The 25273-nt window shown below is 39.0% G+C and overlaps 1 protein-coding gene across 3 annotated transcripts; it reads left to right on the forward strand.

Annotated features, from left to right (window-relative positions):
* The first annotated feature begins 46 nt into the window (after window positions 1–46).
* Window positions 47–25014, forward strand: pik3r1 (phosphoinositide-3-kinase, regulatory subunit 1 (alpha)). 3 transcript variants are annotated; one of them, XM_086152354.1, is made up of 15 exons: window positions 47–271; window positions 1362–2006; window positions 12607–12699; window positions 12856–12930; window positions 13507–13638; window positions 14480–14681; window positions 15119–15201; window positions 19963–20164; window positions 20249–20429; window positions 20537–20662; window positions 20874–21016; window positions 21119–21295; window positions 21398–21472; window positions 21566–21736; window positions 22277–25014. In XM_086152354.1, exons 2-15 carry the CDS (start codon window positions 1670–1672, stop codon window positions 22464–22466), a joined length of 2187 nt encoding a protein of 728 aa, XP_086008480.1. In that variant the 5' UTR covers window positions 47–271; window positions 1362–1669; the 3' UTR covers window positions 22467–25014. The 3 variants fall into 3 exon arrangements, with proteins under 3 accessions (XP_086008480.1, XP_086008481.1, XP_086008482.1); XM_086152355.1 differs by lacking the exons at window positions 47–271; window positions 1362–2006; window positions 12607–12699; ... (2 more) ...; window positions 14480–14681; window positions 15119–15201 and adding an exon at window positions 17187–17562; XM_086152356.1 differs by lacking the exons at window positions 47–271; window positions 1362–2006; window positions 12607–12699; ... (2 more) ...; window positions 14480–14681; window positions 15119–15201 and adding an exon at window positions 18448–18740.
* The last annotated feature ends 259 nt before the right edge of the window (window positions 25015–25273 follow it).

Here is a 25273-nt window from a genome sequence, read left to right on the forward strand (position 1 = left end):
CCGCAGAGGCGACGTCCAAGGCAGCGTTTGTTCGGGACGGCGAAACTGAGCCGTTATGTCGAGAGGCTGTGGGGTGAAACAATTTGTCCAGCTTGTACAACGACCTTAACCCCGTAAGAGAGGATTTTTTCCCACAAAATTTTCAAACTTGCCGGCAAATTTCATAGTGGGTTTCTTTGTGATGAGAGTTAAGTGCAACTCACGAGTTTTAACGAAGTCGAAATCGTTCGGTGCGGAGCGACCAGGATCCATTCGGATACGTGCAGACACGGTATGTAGCGCCAGTCACTGCTGACCCAGCCTGCCAGCATAGCTGACCAACATTAACTACTTTAACACAAATACGACACCTATAATGTAGTTTGACTTTGGTTTCGTCGAGTTTACGTCACTTTTTCGCCATTGTGCATACTCGATAATCTCGCAATGCACATTTTCGTCGTTCTGTGTGTGCGCTGCTGTCTTGTATTAGTCTTCTCTGAAAATTAATAGGTGATAAAGTGCTATGAAATATACTGACAGATAACTTTTATAATGAATTGTTTTAGCAGACGGAGTATTAATCGCGCTCCCTCGCATGTGCAAGTTTACGTCAGCTAGCTTCTTTAGCTAACTAACCATCGGGGTTGCTGTGTAGCTACTGGAACGCTGCTCCCTTTGACTTTCTCAAATACCAGTGGTATCGTTTAAAATGCCCACGTTGGTTTATTCTCAGAGCCACTCTAATGTGGTCATTTCAAACGCTAACTCCAAATTTAGATGGCTAGTATATAACTTTGGAATTGCTTTGAATAATAACCACATCCTAGCTGGCCAGTGAACCAAAATATTTCATGAATTGATAGGAACTAGGTGAATAGCCAGATAAATTCTAGTCTTACAATCCTTGAAAATCAGTCCATCATCTCCATGTAATGTTCAGGAGGTGGGTTTGTTAATATTAGACAGTAATTTGCGGTACATATTAAGTTGTAATTGTTTATTCAATACCTTTTACTACGTACTTTTCTGTTATTAGATGGTATTTTGGGAACGATATTATGTTCCCAACGCTAGGTGCAGCCCTAAGCAGACACAATACATTTTTGTGAGTGATAAAAATCAGACTCAGGATTTGTTTTATGGCCTACAGCTCATACTTTCAATTATCAAATAGCTATCAAAGCATGTCTAAGCTGATTGCACATTATTGATGCCTCCATGCTCTATTTTTCTATTGCTGAGGTTTTTCTTGTTTTATCCAATTTTTTGCAGTTATTCATATCTTTACATTATCTTGTAAACCTGTTCCCAGGCTATATTATGTTAAAGAAACTATCAAATGCAATGTGTTGAAATTGGCCTCCATTTCCATCTTACAGGTTTAGGAAACATTCACAGGATCACAGCTGCTGGCCATTCACTGATGGGTACATATTGCAAGGCAACACAGCACTGCAACTGTAAATCATTCAGAAGAGACGGGATCTGTGAAAGAATGAGGACAAGTTAGATATTGCCTCAAAATACCTGGAAGACTAGTTTTCTTGGAATCCAACAAGAATTTAAACTAGCAAAGGACCTCTTTTGCTAATTACACAATCAGATAAACTTGAAAATTAACATTACTGGTGAAATTGCTATCAGACCTAGAGGTTATCAAGAGAACATCTTGTTGAAAGTGAACAGTATGAGTGCTGAAGGATATCAATACAGAGCGCTTTATGACTACAAGAAGGAAAGGGAGGAGGACATTGACCTTCATGTGGGGGATATACTGTTGGTAAGCAAAGGGGCTCTGGTGGCCCTTGGGTACACTGATGGGTTGGAGCAGAAGCCCGATGAGATTGGCTGGCTGCCCGGCTTCAATGAAACCACTCAGGAAAAGGGGGACTTCCCTGGGACATATGTCGAGTACATTGGAAAAAAATGGATCTCTCCTCCCACACCCAAGCCAAGGCCTGTCAGGCCCTTACCTGTTGCCCCATGCTCCTTCAGGTCAGAGGCAGATTCAGACTCAGAGCAAGGTAAGTTCAACACCACACTGCCAAAGTTTAATTAGCCATACTTCTCAATAGGTTGTGTCTGTTTTCAGTGTTAATTGTTTGCTTTATAAAATGTCAGTCAGTAATGAAAGGAACCCGATAAATGTTTACGGAGCAAACACTGACCTATTTATTTTTTAAGATGTTTTGCCTTAAAGTAAAGCAAAGGATGATTTCATTTCTCTTGTGCTAGGAATTACATTGAATCACATTTGAAAATCTGAAAATGTGGTTAGCATGCAGTTTCACATGAATGTTTTCTAGGAAATTCCTTAAAGTAATGAATGTATTACTCACTGTCAGAGTAGTGGGAAGGAAACAAAGAAAAAATGATGAAAGGATTTGAGTAGTAGTTTGACTCAAACATGTGGTTTCAGTTTTGTTGCTATTAAGTTTATAATTTTGGACCCTGTGTGGTTATGGTTGAGGTCTTAGGTTGGATATACTGTTTTTTTTTTTTTTTTTTCCTATAGCTCTCTTCTAATTGCTGAATGAAAACACAACAGCTCGCAGAAGTTTATTTTGGTAAACTGATTGCAAAAGAACCAAAGCAATTGCAGTTTTCAATAAGTTAGTCCGCTCAAAACTAAATTGCTGTGCCGACAACAGACTATATAGTTAGTTGGAGAAAGCTGTTGTTGAAGTGTCCCTAGAATCTCCCTTCATTAATCATAGATTGTAATTTCCCGTGAGCATTTTTAGGGAAATGAAATTAGTGGTTGAGGGTGTAAAAATTACTAAGAAAAAAAAAAATCACAAATTATGTCTATTGTTAACTTGCTTGAATTTTTTTTATATTGGAATTTTAACTAATGCCTGCTGTGAAATACATCTCTCTTGTTGTTACTATTAGTTGGCATGAGGTGCAAATGTTGCAGCGCAAAATAGTCTTGGTATCAAGTTCCATAGACGACTTCACAAATTAGGAAATGCATTAAAGAAAACACAGTAAACATAGAGAGGGTACTGCACAGGCTTTAAAGAACCTTGAGGCCCTCCAGCCCAAAGGACTGACGACACACTTATTTGATTGGGAAATTTTCTATAATTGATTTGAATGATAGGACTTCATTTAATTCAGTAAAATCAACCAGCTTGAGGCATGGCATGAGAGAAACTCTGACCTTTCCTGAATTTAACCAGACTTGTATTATACTAATTTATTATAAAACATTATTTCTGAGCAGTGATGGAGACTGTTAGGATGGACATGCGGCGGTGATGTGGCGCACATCCGTGTCTCACATCTTACTTTGACTTTGATTGCGCTGTGGTACATTTGTATGCCCACAAAGGGTGATACAGATTTAAATTGCCATTGTTGCAGTCAGAAAATAGTGTAATTTGCTTTTTATCAACAGAATAGTACCCATACCAGTGTCTATTGAGGGATTCTCCCTCACTTTTGGTTCCCCTCACTTTCTTCTATGAAGCGTTTGCAACCAGAACATACTGTAAAACATGCAAGTCCAAGACATTACCAACTGAGATGTGTTCCAGACAGAGACATTTGTTTCTATAATCTACTAATATCAGCAGGGTATTCTGTATATACTGCACTGTGTGTGTATAGTGATATTTATGATATTTACCATTTGAAATGCAGAGGAAATTTTATTTTTTGGAAGGGGGGCTGCCTGCATTCCCAGTCTTAACAAGTTTCATCGAAGGCAAACAGAATAGCTGGGTCGAGGTGGCTGTGTGTCCACCTTGGAGAAACTTCAATCGTATTCTATTAAAATCTTTTAAACATTCCCTCTCTTTATATGTTCTTGGCTTTGGATATAGGGGAAAACTTATTGGGGTGAATACAGGATATCCTCTGTCTGACTTCCAAATGCCAACCCAACTTCCCACCCCTGTGAGGGCATCTAACATAGAAATGCTCCTGCTGTGTACTGTGTTTGAAATGGTAACACTAGTCTTTGTTTGTACCTGGACCTTCATGCATTGTGCATGGCTGGTAAAATGGTCATGGCAAATGCTCCAAATTTTATTAGCAACATCTAGCATAATCTTTGACTGTTGTTCATATGTTTATGAAACATTGTTTTTATTTTTCTAATCCCATTGGGACCATTGATAAATTTGACTTCATTGTACTTCTATGAAGGTTAAACTCTGGAAACTACCCTTTTAAGTCAATGTTCCTGTACTGCCAATGATTCTAAACTGCAATTAAAAGTCACGAAAGGAGCAGCTGTTGTACAGTCGTGAAATTCTTTGCTGTGGTTTGCAGAGCAATGAAGGAGCCTTATGAAGGGTGTGTGTTGAATCACTGCGTCGTGGTAGAGTGGCAGTACTAGGCTTGCAGCAAGTGTGAATGTAGCACTATGAGAAGAAAAGTCTCTATGTCTTGAGCTGGGGTGGAGTGGGGGGGGGGGGGGTATGGGTGCAAGGGAGAGAGAGCCCCTGTGCTAGCTAAAGTGTCAGAGGAATGGGTGGTTTGCGAAAGGATCAGGGCTGGTCTGGAGCAATGCTATGTGCTTGGCAAAGGGGCTGAAGCAGGGACAGGGGGGCTTGGTATGAACTCAGGCCCTGCATGCTCTAGGGGCTTTGAAGAGGGGCCGAGGGCTCAGTGATTGAGGCAGGGCCCTTTTAGCTCCCAGAGTGTTTGTGATTTATTGCACACCACCAAAGGATCTTGCTCCCTTCCTCCTACTCCTCAGCCTTTTTTTCCCCTCCTCCTCCCTCTTTTTAATGTTTTGATAGTTCCTACAGTCAGCTCTGGCAAAGGGAAAGAGGTAGAGAATGGAGGCTTGAAAAGGGGCCTCTCCTCTCTAAGCCACAGGGGTTTACATGAGTGCAGCAGATGTGGAGAGGGTAGGAGAAAAAGAAGAGGGCCGGGCTGGGAAACTATTCCGCCTCATTCCAGCTCCCAGCCTTTTTTTTTTTCTTTTTCGAAAAACAAAGTGTTGCTCCTTTTCTGGGCCTCTATTGAAAGAATATGTATTTCTTTTGACCTGCCAAGCAAAAGGAGCTCAGAACTTTGACCCTATAATGAAGCTCAGCATTACTTCATCATTGACAGTTTGATTTGATTCTAAAATGTGGCACTGATCTGAATCAGATAGTCGTCCAACTAGTCATTTAACAGAAACAGTTGCACTTTTAGAGTTTTTATCAAACAAGTAAATGAACAAAGTTTATTATCCATCTATGTGGCTGCACTCAACTATCACGGGTAAATGATGTCTTGTTGGTTCCACATATTGTAGTCACTTTTACTTACTTTCTTTTAGTATGCATGCCTCAACCAAGTCTTCGGGAACAGCGCTGAGCTTTGGAGCCAATTTGACATAGTGACCAAACCGTGTAATCACAAGTATGGTGCCCATCACGTGACGCACACTAGCCTATAAGAGTTTTCTTCACAAACTTATATTGTGATAAAAGCAGCTATAAATATTTTGATACATCTGTGAGCCACACACCAGTGAAAGGGATAAATTATTTGTCAGATTTGTTTGTTTGGATAATATTGTGAGTGTCAAGAATAGGTGTGGTGTAGCTATTTTGTCCACATTCAAGCTGCTGGCTAAACTGTTGCGATAGAAATAACACTAACTCTATCCATGTGTCCTATTCCAATTATGCCTGAATTTACACTGGTTATAAAATCCAATCTCAAACAAAAGTCAACAGGGTAGAATAAATGTTTGACAGCAGACTTGTTTTCTGGTCTCTAAGGGCAAAAAGCCCAACACAGTTAAAATGTTGCTTCCTTTATGTGATATGAGCTTAACTGTTTTCCCCTGTTGCTCTGTACAAATATTAATATTAATTTACATTGATACCATGTAGATAGCACAGTTCAATGAAAAGCATCTTTTGAATAATTCCTTATATTGTGTACAGTTACATTTTTTATTTATTTTATTGTATCAATAAAGTCCGATTGAAAGAAGTAAAATTGTGAATTGAAAAATCAGTTTAGTGAGTTTACATGTAGAAAAAGTTTGGTGGCCTGGATTAGGATTTGAAGCATTGATGTGTTAATAGTAGAATCCAACACCCTCTAGATAAGGAATAGTTTCAGCCTTGTAGATTCAGAGATAATTCATTTTTCTAGATAATAAGATTTGTAACTGAATGGATTGTAAAAATGTTTGGTAAAAAACATTTCTGTCTGTCCCTGTGTAATATGTAATATAGCCTTTTCAGAGATGGTATGAGGCCACATTCAATCAAATTTTCAGGATAAAGTTGTGAACATGCAGTTGTTTCTCTTCCTGTGCCTCCAAGGCTCAGCCTTACATGCTGCATCTTGTTCAAAGAAATAATTGATACCAGTATCCTCTCTTGCATGCCTGTGACTTGATCAGTATATTTATTTATTTTTTTGTGTATGAATTGCTGTAGTGTTGTAAAGCATCTATTGAAATCCATACTGAGAAAGCTTTTTGAACCATATGTAATATATACCATCAGTACATTGCAAAAGAGAGTTTATGTAAACAGCCTTTTTTCATTGATTTATACATTGAGAACTTCATGTCAGTCATTTCATTTTATTCCCAAAGCAATTTTATGAGGTGCTATTTGGGAAAGAAGCGAGCAGGCTCTTGAATAAGACAGTTGCAGGGAGAGTACTTTGCATAGCTGGAGATTGAGATAATGTTGCTCTCCTTCTTTGGGCCTCTTTAGAGTTCAGACAGACATCTGCTTTACTGAACACTTTCTGTCAGTACTGACCATTTTTATCTGTTAAGAATTCACTTCTCCCTGACATTGGGCATATAGCATCAATGGTTTTGGTTTCAAATTGATGAACCTTTTCTTTTCAGAAACATTTAACCAACCAAATAGAAAAAATCGTAGATTATAATAACCATTCATTTAGAAGTGCAGAATGGACTTAGCCAAAGTCTTTAGGACACTATAGTTAGCACATATATGGAGTCCGACTGTAGAAATAAACAGGGCCATGTTGGCACTTCTTTGGTAGAGGGCTGCTCACAGACTGCATGGTAGACTGATTTGTAGCTTTGTGATGAATCAGTATTGTGCTAAGTGCTGATTGCAGTAACTTGGTGCACAATGCAGCAGGACAATAAATGGTTGCACACTGAATAGGACTCCAGCGATTGCTGTTTCACACCGTCATTGTTATCAGTGTACATCCTGCTGGTGCAATGTTAATGTGACTTATTCAAGTGTATGTGATTCAGTAGATTTGTAGATTGAGATGTTATGCAGTCTAAGGTAATGTTATGTGTGTTCTTAAATGTAACCATTGATGTTTCCAATGCCTGTTAGATATGGAGACAGTGGTGAATTTGCAGCCCATGTGCTGAACTACATTTATTCTTGGCAAATCATCTAATGCCATATTTCATTGCTACACAGCAGAGAATTGTCATTTTTCCTTGGCAAAGTCATACTTAATATAAAATCTGCACAATTGTTAATTAGTTGTTCCACATTGCAATCAAGTCTTTTGCCCAAATTCATATTTCAGGATGCATTTTCAACAACACTTCCCAATGAGGACAATTAAGACCTTTTCACGTTGCTTGTTTTTCAAAGCCAACTTTAACATTTGACAATGAAAAAGAATAAATTCTCACTCTGGGCAATGTGGATCTTGGGAGCATTTGACATTTTTACCATTTCACCAGATTGTTAATCAACTATAAAGTTTGTATGTTCAGTTTGATTAGTTATTTAATTTTGGCTGCCACCCCTATACCCTACCAGTTCACAGTGGAAAAACAAACATGAGGAGGACAGCACAGTTTAAACTGGCCACATGTAAATTTAGAATTCTAACCTCGGTCAAAGTACAAGTGACCTATACTAAGCTGCTTTATGTGGCTATCAGCTGGATCATCCTATGTAAAATATTGTGACCAGTCTCTATACCTGTTACAAATGAGATAGGGTTAGCTGTATTATTGGCTCTTGTCGGTGATTCTGCATCAGAGAATATTGATCTCAAGGTCAAATTCTTGCAGTTGATTTTGATAATTTCAAGAAAAGAAGCTGGCCACAGGCAATACTTAAACAGTTAAATCAACTTGTAAACTTATTGTGGATGCATTGATGTTCAGTGTTTAAGCTGGCAAGATTGATATTGAAATATGTGCATGACAGCATGCATAACAGTTTCATTGCTTTATTGTGTTCAGAGCCTGAAGTCTGTATTGGCCAATCTTCTTTACTAGAGTCCAAGCATGTCTGCTAGCAGGATTAAGAACGAGAGAGAATAAAGCAGGGAGACTGACTAATAAACTTGAAATTGTTGCCGTAAGACAGGAGTATGATTGAAGAAAAGGAAAAAGTCCAAAGAAACAGAAAAGACTTTCCAGATGATTTATTAAGTGTAAGACACAGTGGACCAGCTAGTGGGGCTAGGTATGGCATGTGGCTGGTGCTTTGGAGGTATGATGTTGCATATACTTTGAATGTGATGGATGATCGGTGCTTTCATAAATGCCTAACTTAATTTCACTCTTCAACATGTTTTACTAATTAACACAATAATACTTTTCAGCTCTATTCAAAGTAGCTTGTATAACTATAGGATAAAATCTCTGAAATAGCACACCCTTTCAGCTAAAAATCCTTTTTTTTTCTCCATATTTTGTCATAGAATTTCCTAAACTGCTCAGTTCTATGTTCCTCACTATGTAAAAATACAGGTTACAATTATTTTAACTGTAACAAATCTTGGAAATATTCAGAACTTGATTTCCGAACCTAACTATTTGTCATTTTCATGATTACCATCTTGGGCATCTCCCTAAAACACCGATGTGCCATGGCATGCTACACCAAATTCATGGCATGCTGTATGTCATGAGAGATGCAACTAATGCTCAGTAGAGTCAGAGGTCGCTGTGTGCCGGGGGATATGGGAAAAGTATTTCCACCACCTCCCCTGATAAAGACAAAAATTATATTGCTGAATGTACTCTGCTGCGTTGCATCATATGTACCATGTATAAAGATTACTGGCAATGGCATGGCATACTGTTTTTTTCATAGTTTATTTGTGACTCTGCAAATGACAGTGACAAATTTGTATTCTAGCTAATATGTAACTCACATTGTGGGGTTTTATCTATGAATTTAAGTTGGTTACTGCATTTCTTTTACGCCTCAGCCTTCCATATTAAAATATTTCATTTTGAGCATTAATAGGTTTAAGTGTCCAGAACAATAAATGCAAATGTGAAATAAGCTGAAGTTCCCTTGTTTGATCTGACCACCCCTATATTATTCAGTAACCTGGATATTTAGGTTTTGAAAACAATTTATGGACTGCTTATAATGGAGTTGGTTTTCAAGCTGTAGCAACAGTCTCCTCATTGGCTGTTGTTTTAGACTTGCAATGTTCTTTACATCCTGCAGGAGGGGATATTGCCTGCCCTTCTTTTATTATACTTGCATGAAGGTGTGGAACTGATGATCTAGAATGTTACATTTGACAACTTCTCTTGGATTTTTTTAATTTGAAAATGTGTGAGATTTTCATATTGAACTTTTGGTTATGAACTGCAGCCTAATCGACAACATGCCAAAAGACTGTTCAGCTTAGTATATTGGGTATGACTGTCTTTGCTCAACGTGGTGCCATGCATGAGTTGCTGTAGCCTCTTAGTATATTATACATTTTTAAATTTCAGTTTCTTGGCTAGACACGTCCTCAGACAAGGAGAAAGGGTATAACTTAAAAATGCTGGTTACTTGAGTAGGTCCTCTAAATTTATCAAAAGTGTATCCTATCTTTAGTGTGTCCATGGCGCCCCAGCCCTGTCTTGCCCACAGTCTGCAGTTCTTTCAGTTCAGACATACCGTTTGTGCCGGGGAGTTTGTGCCCCCCCCCCCCCCCCCCCCCCCCCCCCCACACACACACACACACACACCGCAGCAGCACCAATGCAAGCTGCACTGACTTCCTCAGCTTGTGGTTGACTGACTGGCTAGGCCTTCTGGGATATCTTGAGGAGGGCTGCCAAAGGAGCAGGCTTGTAGATACATGTCCAGGGGCCCCCGTCCCTTTTTTCTCTCTACCAAGTTGCCACAGATCTAAATCTTAATTTGAAAAGTATCATCATATATGCAGCCCCTCAGGTGTTCTAAACAATACAATACTGACAGAACCACCATAATTTTCAACAAGGACACTCTTGTGCGACTAAAAAAGTTTCAGAATTTGATTGCAGATGGAGCAGGATGTACATTGCAAGCTATTACATTTTGGCAAAATACCTTCATTATTATTATTATTATTATTATTATTATCATTATTATTATTATTATTATTTCTAGATCTTTTTACATTGAGGCACACTTCGTTTATTAATTTATTTGGCATCCCTTTTGCACTTCTTAATCATTGATCACCTTCACATTAACCATTTTTTTGATAAGGTCACATTTTTTATACAAAAATATTAGGAAACCTCCAACATCAGAATGCACTTATTTGTTACAGACAAACATCCGTTCATAACCCCAGAGCAGCACCACAGTATGCAGGTATGGTGTATTCTGGGTGATCTGTTTTGAGTGCAAACCCCAGTGTTGCTAATTAATCAGGAGCAGTGTTTGTTGGACACACTAAAGATGTTCATTTTTGTTCAATTAGACTTTCAAGATACACAGTTGCTCTTCCAGTTGCTAGTGAGTCAGATAATTCTACATTTAAATGTTTCCAAGGTGTAATATGGTGATCCTAGTGGGGTCATGTTGGTTGTTTGATCTCGTACCATGGCATCTTAGACATCATCCTTGATGACTAGGAGCATGTCTGCCATATTTTGTCTGCTACCCGATACAATTCCATTGGTGCCGAAACTATCACATCGTCTTCAGTACTCAGAAGAAACTCAATCTCCCGCCTGTCCCGTGTTACTCATAGGCCAGCCAAGGATAGAGTAAATAAACACAAAGCACTGGATCTTTTTGTCACCTTGTTAAAAGTTTAAACACTGAAAAGATGACTTGTGAGACAAGTTCCTTTATTTTTTTGTATTTCACGTGATGTTGGCTGTATTGCATGGTAATGCAATGGTAACTAATGCCCATATTGTCAGGCTCAGAATAGTCAGAAATGGTATGAATCTAGCCGAGCTGCCCCGAAACTGTATATCATTTTTATGGCTATAAATAGTCGTTGTGGCTGGGTGGTTGAGTATATAAATATAACCTCAGTTTACACTTCCAAGGTGTGCGATGGCAGGTACTGCGTGTCTCCATCTCTATTTTTTTTTTTTTTTTTTTATTTTTTTTTTTTTTTGTTGTTTTTTTTTTTTTTTTTATTTGATGGGTATTTTAGGCGGAAACTTTGGTGTTCCATCTCAGTTCACTGCTTCTAAGAAAACCCCCCTCCCGCTTTGCAGTTCCAATAATGTCTTCCAGATGACTAGTTGTCCTACATGGAGTTTGTGTGTTCTGTGGTTAGAAGGACTGTAGTAATCCAGTTTCTTCACACGCAACATGCCAGCCTGTGTACTGTGCTCTCTTGAGAGGATGAGGATTTGAATGAAGTGCTTCATTATTGGCTTGATTAAACAGTGTTTGGTGGAAAGAGTGTAGTAACGATGAGCACACATTCATCAATAGGAACAGCAATTTTTCATTTTAATGGTTGATTTAAAAATGTAGTCGTTTTTTTAAGTTAGGGAAAAAGAAAACAAAAATGGTCACAAGAAAGGGTTCCATTCATAGTTTCTCTGCATTTTTAAAACAGTTGATCCATTCATTTAAGTGCTTTTTCAAAATACGCCTTTGCAAAACCAAATAAAGTCCTTGCCAATCCCTCAATCCTTTCATGTACACACCTGGGTGCAAAGTTCTAAAGAAAAATAAGAAAAAAAAACTCAGACCGGTCCTTACCTCATATTACAGGGTATTTACTTTGTCCCCTGGCCCACTCAACCCTAACTTTAGTACTCAGCAGCCTCTGCTTCTGGTTCGGTCTGTTGTAAATACTGTACTAAATACCTTTAACATTTGATGGAGGTCAATTGGTCCCCTGCTTTATTAGTGCTCTTCTATCATCCCATTGCTGATTCAGAGGAATTACAAACCTTATAATTGTCACATGAAAATCAACACCATCCTGGTGATTGTGGGATTAAGCCTATGTGACTTGCTGACCATTTTTCTCTATGTATCAGTTTTTGTTTAAAATGGGTTCCACTAACTTGGTGGTATCTCAAATAAAATTTAAGTTGTTGATCCATAAAAACAAGAGTTATGGATAACTATCAATTCGATTTGTTGATGTAGTGGCTCTGCCACTAACTGTATGTAAAAAAAAAATGTCATTCACAAAGCAAGACCTCATTTGGTTTGCATTAACACGCCTAATCTGTGCAGTCGACAATGCTTCAGGAGCACTTCTACATATGGGGTGATCTGTTCTTTCTATGTAATCTATACGAAATGTGTTTGCTGATTATTTTTTTTTACTGACAATCTTTTGGTTTAAATAGATTCTTTGCTTCATTCACATGCTAGTTTTGGTTACACTTTTCAACAAGATTATCTTGCGTTAGAAGCCTGCTCAATAGGGAGACCCTTTACTCTTTGACTAAGGTTTTTTTTGGGGGGGATCTCTATCTTTTAGGCTTCTGTCTTTTGGATTTGACAGAGCAGTTTTCCCTTCCGGAGACCGCTCCACCTATGCTGAACAGATTGTTGGAGGCTATTGAAAAGAAAGGTGAGTGTAACTAAAGAGACCTGAAGGCAAACAACACCTTATTATGCTTCTACACTTGAACATATCTGTTTGTCTTCAGTTGGTTCACATGGATGTAAAAAACAAACAAACAGTTTAAATAACCGAATAAGTAATTGTTTCACTGATTGTCTTTAGGCCTGGAGAACCCCACATTGTACCGGACATTTACTGCTGGTGGTGGGCTTGAAATCAGGCAGTATTTTGATGCTGGTAAGAAGATATGAAGATATGAATATATTTATTTTATCATAATTTTTAATAGCTATCATAAAGCCTTAACCATTTTTGAGAGAGTGTAATATAACACTTGTTGGATAGAACTTTATTAATCCCTTGGGATACCCTTAGGGAAATGATGGAAAATCATTGAAATTTAATATTCCGTCATGGATTTGATATTGTATTTAAAATTGTAATTTTTTTTTACCTGTAATCTAATACATCTGTATTTACTGTAATAAATTAGTGTGGATTTCAAGTCTTCTAATGCAAAGTCAGTTCATGTCTTAAAGTTTTGAGTTTTAAAAAAATAAGTTAAAATGAGAGACATGATCTAAAAATGTGGAAGACAAATAACATAAAATGGTTCCGTATGAATAGAAAATTCTCATCAGAATAGTTGAAAAATGTTCAACTTTTCATATGTTTGATGCAGCGTCTGATCACTATTTTAAGAATATGACTATATTGTATTTGGGACACAGTTTTATACAGTATACCTGTGGGTGATGGTATAAAGCAGAATTTTGAGTCTTAACATGCAACTTCATATTTTTCAAACTGAAGATCCTCCCCCTGGTGACTTGGATCAGTTGGACCTTGCCGTCTTGTGCGATGGTCTCCGCAGGTACCTGCAGGATCTTCCCCAGCCCATCATTCCCTCTGCAATATATACTCAGATGGTCCACACTGCAAAAGGTTAGAGGACACTTGGGTTCTATGATTTAATTAAACTATCATCAATTTGCAGTGCAGCTAATTTGGGATCCAAATAAAATAAAGTTATTGCTGTTTGAGATTCATTTAAATGAAAGCATTGTTGCACTATGTAGATGCACAATCCTGCAAATCATTTATCCTATGAAATGGAACATGATTTTTTTTGGGGGGCCGATACCTCAGCACAGTCAATTTATATTTATTTTCCAGTTAAAGTGAAATGAAAAATGTACTATTTGTAACAGTCAGTCATATTTCATATTTACACATTAATTTAGTATTTCATGCCTGGTAAATCATATTTTGGCTCAACTCTACATAGGCCATAAAATGGTGATTTGCGTAATGTATGAAATCTTGACTATCTTGCACCTTGAATGCAACCCACTAGACTTTTTTTGAAAAGTGAAATTCATTTTATTTGGTATTCTCTTGTTTTCATATTTCTTAACCTAGTTATTATCTTGATTTGCAAATATCAGCAATATTCTCAACAGCATGCACTTTTCTCTATTGCTGCCTTCTCCTCATGAGACAGCCGGAAACAGGATATCTATGGTTAATAGGAACTGAAACAACCCGCAAGTCTATCTCAAGAAATATTGAAGTAACCAACCACCTTCCAGTGTACCTTACACTTATTGTTAACATGTACGCTGTGGTTTTCAAACCCTACTGCACATGATAGTTTCCACCTCTTCCTGCTTAAGACTGTATCTTTAATGTCATGCTCCTCTTTGATTGAGAACAGCTTCAAGCTGAGATAACCTTTTGTAATGATTCTTGCTGTTCGTTTCGACATTCTTATCCGATCATACAGAGGTGGTGAATCCTGAGGAATGTGCCCAGCTGCTACATCGCATTGCCAGCACACCAAGCCTGGCATCTCAATACTGGCTAACCCTCCACTGCCTGCTTAGACACTTTGCCCGGGTGTGTCAAAACAGCTCTAAGAACCTGCTCTCAGCAAGAGCACTGGGCGAGATCTTCAGCCCTGTGTTTTTCAGACAACAGGCTACCAGGTGGGTGTCAGTGTATGACTTTTGCTGCGGGATCATGTGTTGCTTCATAGTCTGATCTGTCAAAGACAGACACTTGCACAGCAGACAGACAAATGTGCAGGCTCAGTCATGCAATACCCTGACACAGACGCTCAAACATGCGCCATTACAAACCCTTGCATTCTGTCTTGCGTGCTAATACACATACATGAACACAGACACACAGAGAGTCATTCAGTCACACTGTGCAAGTGCAGCCTGTCAGGCAGTCATGAGTTTTAATTGTACACATACATAGGCTGGAGCTTCTCTGCTTACCAGCTGTGCTGAGCAATTAAAGTTGCTAAGCTGAGTTATTATCTGACTGAACCCAGCAAGAGTAACAGAAAAGCAGAAGCTCTCACCTGGGCCATAAAACAACCTTTACTTCATTTGCCTTTCTTTTTCCCTCCCAACAGTTGTGAACCCAGCCTGGAGGCTCACATCAAGATCATTGAGGTTATGGTGACAAGCGAATGGAGTGAAAGCCAGGCTGCTCCAGGTAGATATTTTGGTATTCCAGGCTTTACCTCGAATTCACACACAATTCTTAAAGGTGTTGGGATGTTTAGAATTGGTGCTCAATATCGCATTGTGGTGAAACAGCATATTTTTATAAACAGCCTATTTTTGCAAATGCAAAACTGCAATGCAATAATTTTTAACAGTAACTTATACTTTCACACAGAATATTGATTGAGAAATGGTGGCAGAATTTGAACTGAAAACCAGGAGTACTGAAGTATTAATAGCTTGAAGAAAGGTGTTGAGACATGTAGGGTACTAAAGGATATACTGGCGTGGTAGACCGCTGACATTGGAGAGCTAAACCAAAGTTGAGACTGTTTCACTATGTCTGAATCGGTGGGCGCAATGTGCAGTCACTTCTGGCTTTAACACATTTCTTTATCTCAGCAGAGCAGCAAAACTGTTTAAATATGTTGAAAGGCCTTTGACCGTATCAAAGCAGTTTTGAGCGACTTAATTTAATGTTATTTATAAATACTTGAATATTTTTACAGCTGATTAAATTGTACAATTTAAACAGCATATCTAAGTCCATGACGCTGTACCACTTAAACACTATCAGTCACAGTCTAAGGTAGGGATTTATGTCATCAGTCTGTATTTTGCAATAAAATGAACTGATGATATAACTACAAGAATCAAAGTAATATCAACGTTGAAGAAATTCAGTTCTGTTGAAAAGAGGGAAAGGGAATTATTTTGGCACATTTTTGTTTTTGCATACGTGTGTGTGTGTGTGTGTGTGTGTGTGTGTGTGTGTGTGTGTGTGTGTGTGTGTGTGTGTGTGTGTGTGTGTGTGTGTGTGTGTGTGTGTGTGTGTGTGTGTGTCTCTGTGTGAGTGAGTGTTATTTTGTTATCTTGCCTCAGGCCAAGTGGTAGATGGCCGCATGCAATTTCAGTTATTCAGTTTTTAATTAAGTGTGTGCTGATCAGAGATGTTTTGTGATAGCCCTCTTACATCACCTGTTTCCCTATTTCTAAACATTTCCCTTTAATCTAATACTGGATGCATATTAAGAAGTTGATTGAAATCTGTTGATTAAGTCTTGCACAGCAGAGTGTGGTTGTATAGCAGGAGAAGTGGTGGTCTTGAGAGTATTCACTCTGGCAGCATGTGAGTGCAGTGCATTGCGTGGCACAATTATGTTTTTACAGTGCTAGTTAAAAGCTCTGCCGTTGGCTTGCACATTGGCCCAGGATGGGATGTGGCTGCTTAAACATTTTATTACCTGTTAGGGCTATTTATAATAGTCTTGTGCATGGCAGCCCTCAGCTGTTAGTAATTTGCACCTGTGGAAAGACTTTGGCAGTTGGATAGAAGGATTGATTGATGGATGGGAGGAAGAGTGGGCACACATGTAGTACTAAAAGCCTGAAACTTTGTTTTCAGGGTTTTAGTACTACAGGCTTTTTTCAGGCTTTTTTTTTTCTTTACAGACAAAGGTGCATAAACATTTCACTCAACATTCTCAAAGTTATTAAGAATTGTCAAGAGGAAGAATATTCTGCTTTTACATCGGCATACACCATGTATTTCTTTTAATGGTGCGTGCATGAGTGCGACAGAGAGAGACAGAGAGCGAGCTCATGCTCATGGGTGTCTACGTGCCTCATCCCAGTAACTGCGTGCCTATTTTAAGTAAGCGACAAAAGGTCCACTTAGATTTGGTTGGCTAGAAAGTCTGGCTGCTCTACAGAGCACTTCTTGTTAACTGAGGGCTGCCTCTAGTTACTAGGGCCACTCCGCCCCCTCCAGTCTCTCTGCCTGGATCTACACATGTCCTCCCAGCCTCAAAATGCTCAGCTCAGCAAATATTTGAAACTTTGCAAGTTAATCATAAGACTGAACACCCCTTTGCCTCCTCCTTTACAAACAAAGAGGGAGTGACCAAAGCGAGGGGGGGAAAGACACGAATACGCTAGCTGGCACGAGTGGCTGCTTTCAGAAGAGGCGGCACTCACCAAAGCAGCTACCGCTAATCATTAACTATCTGGCTTCATGCAAGCAGGCCTCGGTATTGCAGAGCTCAGAATGACAAGAAGACTCAGCCTCTCTCGCAGCAGTAACTGAGCAGCTTGTCAGCTAGACAGTTGAATGTTGCACCTGTCTGATGCCGAGCGGATTACCTGGATTTCATTAAGAACTACATAAAGCTGTAACCTTTTGTGAATTAAATAAACCCACTTCCAGCTTCCCGGTGACCTTAAACTATGACATGGAGCTTTACTGTAGGACTTGAAAGTGACTCTGTTGGATTTAATTTGCCTTTTGGAAGTAAGAGAAAAGCTACAAAGAGGAAATTGTTGCGTCGCCGAAATATGCACAACTTGCAACGTAAGTTGGACAACATGTTTAACTATTCTTTTGTGTGTGTGTTTTTTTAATTTTTTTTTATTAGTTTCTGCTGTTTGCCGTAAATAAATAGATATGTATGTTTGACTATGCTTCCGTCAAGCTATGTTGAAAAGAGCCACATGGGTAGAATAAAAAGCAAATGCCATAACTGGCAAGTCCAGACCAGACCAAGAGCTGTAGATGTTTGTTTTCAAAGCTAAGTACGTGAACTTTTTTGCCCTGGGTTGATTGGCTGGCTATTGTGAATTATTCTCATACCCAAAATATGCAGTCTCTCAGTATTGCTGTGAGGTATGGTAATGAAACTCACACCTTTTGAATGCTGAGGTTCATGCAAATGGCGAATTGGGGGTAAAAGGAAATACATTTTTAAATATCCATACGTAACATGGAAATATGAAGCTTTATGTAGGGTTATAAAGATTGATTTAATTGGTTTATTTATGTACATTAAAAAAAAACCAACTAGATTTACTGTCTTGAAAAATATTCTATTTATTCTCATTGTGCTATTTGATATCTTGTAATATGGTTCCAAAAAAATTTAAACCCAGGACTGTATAGAGCTCAAGTCATTATGCCTTACCAAGAACTACGTCTATTATAATATCACTCAGGAAATCAAGGGAGCTATCTCTGTCATGCCGAGTGTCACGCTGCGGGATTACAGGCGTATTTCGGAGCTCTTGGTGGTGCTGACCGGGCCACGCATTATAATTTAGCTGTGTACGTGCTGCTGCAGCAGAGCTGGCTTTGTCTGAGTGCCAGCAGTGGGACGGTCTAAATCTCCGCACGACACACGCAGAGAGGAGGGGCAGAGCAATCTGCAGGAGAGCGAGCAGTCGAGCTCGAGAGAGAGTGAGAGGGAAAGAGAGAGAGAGAAAGAGATGATGATGACAGACGAAAAGCATGGAACAGGCTGTTGCGAGTGAAAAGAGGTTACACATTTGCTATTATGGATGGATGGTCGCAGGACGTTATGCAGGATGCTGCAGAGAGAATTATGAGTTGCTCTGGCTGCCTTTTTATTTCTTTTAGATGAAGCGTTGTAAAGAATTAGTGCAGGGAGTTAAAAGGGTTTCAGAATGACCTCATCGTTGTCAGGAAATGAAAGATGCAGGAGTGGTTGGTGACAGACCCCAATGCGATTGGCTGTGGTAAGTGATGTAATACGTTACTGAGCAGGCTGCCTTTAATGGCTTTTTGAATGGCTTTTTTGGTAGTTGTTTTTAAGAGTTTATTTAGCCTATTTGGAGATGATTCTCAGACAACTAAATATGCAGGAAATTCCTCTTTTTTATAAGTATTTGTGGCACTGGACTGATTTTAGGATTTAGATTTCTAGTGTTTTGTGGAACACCATATGTGTTGAGAAGTGCAGACGAAACCATGTGAAGTGGTTAATAGGCAGACTAGTACAAATTCTAAATGGGTCTTGTTGTGTTTGATCAGAATCTTGACTGCCTGGTCAAGTGAACACTGTCTGGAACCCTGTAGATCGTCTAAGTCCTGCAAGGTTCATTGCAGCAGAAAGGCTGTTAATGCAGAGGGAGTGAACAAAGGCAGTGCAGATTTGTGGGTTAAAAATAGCCTGCTACCTTAGCTCTGCTTGCTTCACCGAAACTGTCATCTTGTGAGCAGCCTGCGCAGACTTATGGTTCATTTTCAGATGCAAAGTAACAGTTCAATTGTTTCGATGAGTTGATATTCTTCACACTAAATTGACTAGTATGATGCAATGATTGTGCTGTTTAAAACCTCAATGAATATTCTGTGCACGAGTTCATCAAAATAATTATGCATTAGAATAGGCTTCCTAGACTTGCATTAATCCCAATAGTCAGCTAAGAATTTTCTTCTCAGCCAGTGTGCTTGTTTATTTATATTTGCATTACATATACATATTTTAACCTTATCTTGTGTTCAAATTTAAGACCAGATTTGTATTATTAATTTTGTCTAAATGCTGACATTTTGTTTACGTTTTGTCCACCCTTTTCTTTGCAACTTGGGATATTTATAGGAATCTCTTTTTCTTGAATGAAATTCATTCTGCCTGACTTCATTTTCTCCTCCCACTGCTTCGTCATTACTGCCTCCCTGTTGGGGCTTTTTTTTCTCTCCCCCCATTTCATCAATGGAAGAATGGTGTGTGTCTGTGTTTAAGCGCGGGCTGATTAAAATGAAATAAGTGAATGTTGGATTGTCTTTCACTTTCTGCAGTGGAATTGGATAAGCAAATGGGTTACATTCCCTTTTGTGCGCCACCACTGGCCAGAAAATCAAATGTGCAATCTCAGCTCAGAGCCATTTGGATGTAAATATGAGCAAATTAATATATTTACTTAATTTCTGTGATTCTCTTTATCTTCTTTACAGCGCTACCTCCAAAGCCACCCAAGCCCACATCTGTGAGTAACAACGGTATGAACAACAGTATGGCTCTGCAAGACGCCGAATGGTACTGGGGAGACATCTCAAGGGAGGAGGTCAATGAGAAACTGAGGGACACTGCAGATGGTACGTTTTTGGTGCGAGACGCCTCAACAAAGATGCATGGAGACTACACTCTGACACTTAGGTAAGCCCTTCTTGTGAGTTTAATTTCTTTCCACCAGCCTTTAATCTGTTTTTCAGCGGCTCATGAAGTGTTTTGTGTGTACAGGAAAGGAGGTAACAACAAGCTCATTAAGATATTCCACCGGGATGGGAAGTATGGTTTCTCAGACCCACTGACCTTCAGCTCAGTTGTTGAGCTCATAAACCACTATCGCAATGAGTCACTGGCACAGTACAACCCCAAGCTAGACGTAAAGTTGCTGTACCCAGTCTCCAAACACCAGCAGGTAAAACATCCATTGGAGGAGCGCAAAAATAACAAAACCAAACAAGACCCACATTACAGGTGAATTGACGGCAACTTTTTTTCATTTGTATATTTATTGTCTTTCAGGATCAGGTGGTGAAAGAAGATAATATTGAAGCAGTGGGAAGGAAGCTCTGTGAGTACCACCAGCAGTACCAAGAGAAGAACAAGGAATATGACCGCCTTTATGAAGAATACACCAGAACATCACAAGTGAGCAAAAATTGCAGCTGCACCCAGAACTTTTTTTATGGGCCAATGATTGGTGACTGGATTTGGCCAACTGATTGTGCAACATCTTTTTAAATATTTAAAACAATCCCAAAAAAGGATGGAATATGTCAGTTTTTGGTGTGAAATGAAATTATTTAATGTTTTACTATATCTCCGCAACATCTAGTTAATATTGCTGCTGTGCTTCTAGGAAATCCAAATGAAGAGGACAGCTATTGATGCTTTTAATGAAACTATCAAGATCTTCGAGGAACAATGCCAGACACAGGAGCGATATAGCAAGGATTACATCGAGAGATTCAGGAGAGAAGGCAATGACAAGGAGATTCAGAGGTATGACAGTGCAGCGTGGTCTTCTCACAAGCACTTTATACAAAAGTGATTTTTTTTTTTATTGAATATTATTTTAAACCCTTGTTGTTTTTTTATTTTTAGAATCATGGGCAATTATGAGAAGTTGAAATCCCGAATAAGTGAGATTGTCGACAGCAAGAGTCGACTTGAGGAGGATCTCAAGAAACAGGCAGCAGACTATAGAGAGATTGACAAGAGGATGAACAGCATCAAGCCAGACCTCATACAGCTTCGCAAGACCAGAGACCAGTATCTCATGTAAGTGCAGCACCCCTAAAAAAATTCAAATGTGCTCCCCCTGGAGAAAAGCTAAAAGAATCTGGCCTCATTTCTCACATCCGCGTTTGCTGTCTTCTATAGGTGGTTAACCCAGAAGGGAGTCCGACAGAAGAAACTAAACGAGTGGCTGGGAATCAAGAACGAGAACACAGAAGAGTGAGTATCTATTTAAAGAAACTGCAATGTCTGATGCAAAAATCTAAATCTCCCTTGCGCTTAAACTCCCTGTCACGGCATGTTTTTGCTTAGTCAATATTCCATGGTGGATGACGATGAAGATCTTCCCCACCATGATGAACGATCCTGGAAACTAGGCAACATCAATCGACTTAAGGCGGAGGCTCTGCTCCAGGGCAAGAGAGATGGAACATTCCTTGTTCGAGACAGCAGCAAAGCGGGATGCTACGCCTGCAGCGTTGCGTATGTATCAAGGATTAAAAATGTTCTTTTTTTTTTTTTTTCCCCTCAACAAAAGCCTGCATATTATGATCCAAATAAACTGGTATTTGAACAGCTTTCGAGTGCCGACCTAATTTCATCACATGGCACGTTTGAAAACTGTTAGTTTTGGACATCAGTCAGTTGATAAACTTAATGTATAGATGAAGTTCAGGTTGACCCTTGACATAGAACAGGTATTTGGAAATCAACTGATTTCATGGTCTGGTTTGTTTAACATAATGCCTGTCATTTGATGACGTCATAACCTATCAACTGAGGAAAGGCCAATTATGACTCAGAAAGATGTCTGACCAATAAATCAGTGACACTCTAGGATACATGTTTCCACTTTGATTTTTTTCACTGAAACATCCTGGTGACATATTGGGGCACTGGGAAGGCGTTGATGTCGAACCTCGTATATTTTACATTGAAAATTTCGACTGATCTGTCTGTAAGAGCCTGACGCTGCTTGATTGGAGAGAAAATCAGATTGTAACTGCTGTCCTGTCTTTGCAGCGTGGATGGCGAGGTGAAGCACTGCGTCATCAACAAGACCCCCTCAGGTTATGGCTTTGCTGAGCCGTACAACCTGTACAGCTCTTTGAAAGAACTCGTTCTTCACTACCAGCACACGTCTTTGGTCCAGCACAATGACTCTCTGAATGTGACACTAGCATACCCAGTTTACGCCCAGCAGAGACGGTGAGGACCTGGACATATCCTGGCGGACAAAAAGAAAAGGCCTCGTGGGAGATGGAGATAAGCGTCATTGAACTCAGTGGTTTAAAAACAAGGCTCTGTCGCCGATACACAGGCTTGAAACTGGGGGGAAAAAAGACACACTAAAGCCTGGGACATTGAAGTGAGTTTGCCTGACCACGAGCAGCAGCAAGTCTGAATGTAGATTTACTTCTTTTGCTTTTCTATGGGAGCACAGAATCAAGCGGAAACTGCTGAACTCTTCCCCCACCCCCCCAACCCCCTGGCGGAGGACATTTGAGGCCTTTTCCAAATGGTGCTTGTCATTTGTCAGAGCTTTACCAGCCAGAATGTCTAATCGCAGATAAACTCTTCAGATGGAAACTCTACTCACCGGCCACAGCTTACATCCACTACCCCCATGTCATCTGCGTGTTTGTGAACGTGGCTGAGAGTGAGTGTGTGATTGTCCATGTGACCAAAACTCATAGAATCAGGAAAGTGTGTGATGTTGGAGACTGTCTTAACACGTTGGCTTGTGTTAACTGTTCAGTAGCAGACCGTGGATCAGCTGATAAATGTAGCATAATGGCACTTTTTAAACAAATGTTTAAATTTTTTTATTTTTTTTTCATTCTTTTCGTTTTTTTTTTTTTTTTGTTTTTTTTTTCTTTGAAAAGACTCCAGTGCACACGAGAAGAGTTGAAAAGACGAGATTCTTCACTTTTGAACGTTATAGCCTAGAAGTAAACGTGATCTTTACTACAGGCAGGTGAAACTATGAATGGACTGAACTATTTCATGTATATATGTGACCATGTTAAAAGTCATGAATCAAAGTGCACCATACCAAAAAGATCAGTTCCTGTTTAGTTGTACTCTGATCTGCTATGCGAGTCTTTCTCCATTGTTTCTTCAGAATTCTTTAACTCTGTTGCAACCCCGATATAAGCTTGTTTTATTGCTTGAAAAGTATCTTTTCCTGTGTAAATATCCAAAGAGGATATTTTGTGTCAAAATGCCAATATACAGTGAAAACTGCTTATGATTTTTAAAGATAATAGTAACATACTTTATTATGAATTACTTTAACAACTGGTATTCAGACGGAAAAGATGATATTTTATTAGTCTTTGTTTCGCTTCAAATTAATGTTCCTCTCAGGCAGAGCCTTTTGAGCGTGTGTGAGCTGCTTCAGTCACAAGTACATTTTCTTACAGAGCTAATAAGCCTTCATGCAATTCTTTGTTTAAAATGGACAAAGAACGTTTGAGTGCTCAGAGAATGGGATGATGGGAGTGTACAACCCTTATCAACCATCGCTATGAAAACAACAGTATAGATTTATTTTGTTATAAAATATATATGTTCCCACATAAGAATATATAAAAGCAGACTGGTGTTTTCAAAGGATTGATATTATTAAAGATCAATATACATCGTCCACTTAGTATTTTTCTGTATCAGAAAATGACTGTGTTTACATGGGTGGATCAGCTCATTTCAGATAGTTCTGTATTGTCATATTTCCAAACAAGCTGTGGCAGGAAAATCACATTTTCTAACCCCATCCAGAATTTATCAGACCTTTTTAAACGTCAAACTACTTATGTCTCCATAATCAAGAGATGTGAAGTTATCGAATCAGTTTGCTCAAAGTAAAAGTATCTGTCATTAAGAAATGTGTATGTACACACACACACACACACACACACACACACACAACCTCCATAGGTCTCCTTGCCATGAATTTTTTTTTTCCTCTAAAAATGTACTCACTATCAGCACAGCTGTCATAATTGGTAAAGAATTAGTAGTAAAGACCTTAACCTAGTGTAATTTTAATATTGCTTCCTTGAGAACAGATTTGCCTCTTGATTCACAGTGGCACAACAGAAAAAGTGTAAACAGGCCGATGCCAGGCTTCCACTCATACTGCTTTTCTGTTAACAGAAATCATCTGATGAATCGCTGCGTGAACAAGCATGGAAAGTAATTTTGTTTTTAGTTCAATTCATTTTGGCCCTACCCCCCAAACCCATGGCAGAACTCCAATATAATTTAATGAAATGAGTTCCAAGTGGAAAATGTGTTTTTATGTGTATTTGACCAAATTGTTCATCCATGATTACACTTCTAACACGTTGATATTAACAGCCATTTATCTTTGGATTGATTGGTTCTCAAATGGCCGTTAATAAATGTCATGGATACCATATCAGTCATAGCCTGCATTTATTTTACCAGAAGAAGTCTTGGTTTTATTTACCTCCCCAGCTGGCGGCATAAACTTTTTTTTTTTTCCTATGCAGTCACAAGAAGTTTATATACATTCACTGACAACGTGCACCGTTATTTTCTTCACCCCTCAGGGTCGTATGAATAATTTAGGTGTCTCTTTTTCATTTCTTTTTCCTAAATGATTATTTTCACGCTCATCTCTTTGTGAATGCCCCAGACATGTTGATTGGATTGAGATTTACCAGTGTTACCCAGTTTTGCTTCAGATCTATATTGGGCTCAGTAAATAAAACACTTCTTTTAAGAGTATAAAATATTTTGTCTTGTGTTTTAATCCATTAGACACGGTGTCACCATATGGCTAACAAGGCCGGGGCAATAGGGCGGGGAAAAGCAAACAATCAGATTTTCAAGAGTGTATCTAGTACATGGTAGTTTCTAACTCTGAATAGCTCTTCCAGGTTTAAATCCCGCTTATAAAGTGACAATGGATTTCTTAAAGGAATTTCTAAATGATTTTTTGATCATTTCTTTATCTATTCTTGAGTGTTTTTTTTTTTTTTTTTTAAGTTG

The sequence above is a fragment of the Fistularia commersonii genome, chromosome 9 (genome assembly GCF_037954325.1).
Source record: "Fistularia commersonii isolate RoL2024-O1a breed Wild chromosome 9, RoL_Fcom_v1.0, whole genome shotgun sequence".
NCBI classification, from domain to species: Eukaryota; Metazoa; Chordata; class Actinopteri; order Syngnathiformes; family Fistulariidae; genus Fistularia; species Fistularia commersonii.

What these genes read in the sequence shown, in the direction of transcription:
- pik3r1 (XM_086152354.1), top strand. Translation starts at nt 1,670, where the DNA reads ATGAGTGCTGAAGGATATCAATACAGAGCGCTTTATGACTACAAGAAG. An exon ending in CAGGCAGTATTTTGATGCTG is followed by an intron (nt 12,931 to 13,506) that starts GTAAGAAGATAT and finishes TTCAAACTGAAG; the next exon opens with ATCCTCCCCCTGGTGACTTG. An exon ending in TGAAAGCCAGGCTGCTCCAG is followed by an intron (nt 15,202 to 19,962) that starts GTAGATATTTTG and finishes TCTTCTTTACAG; the next exon opens with CGCTACCTCCAAAGCCACCC.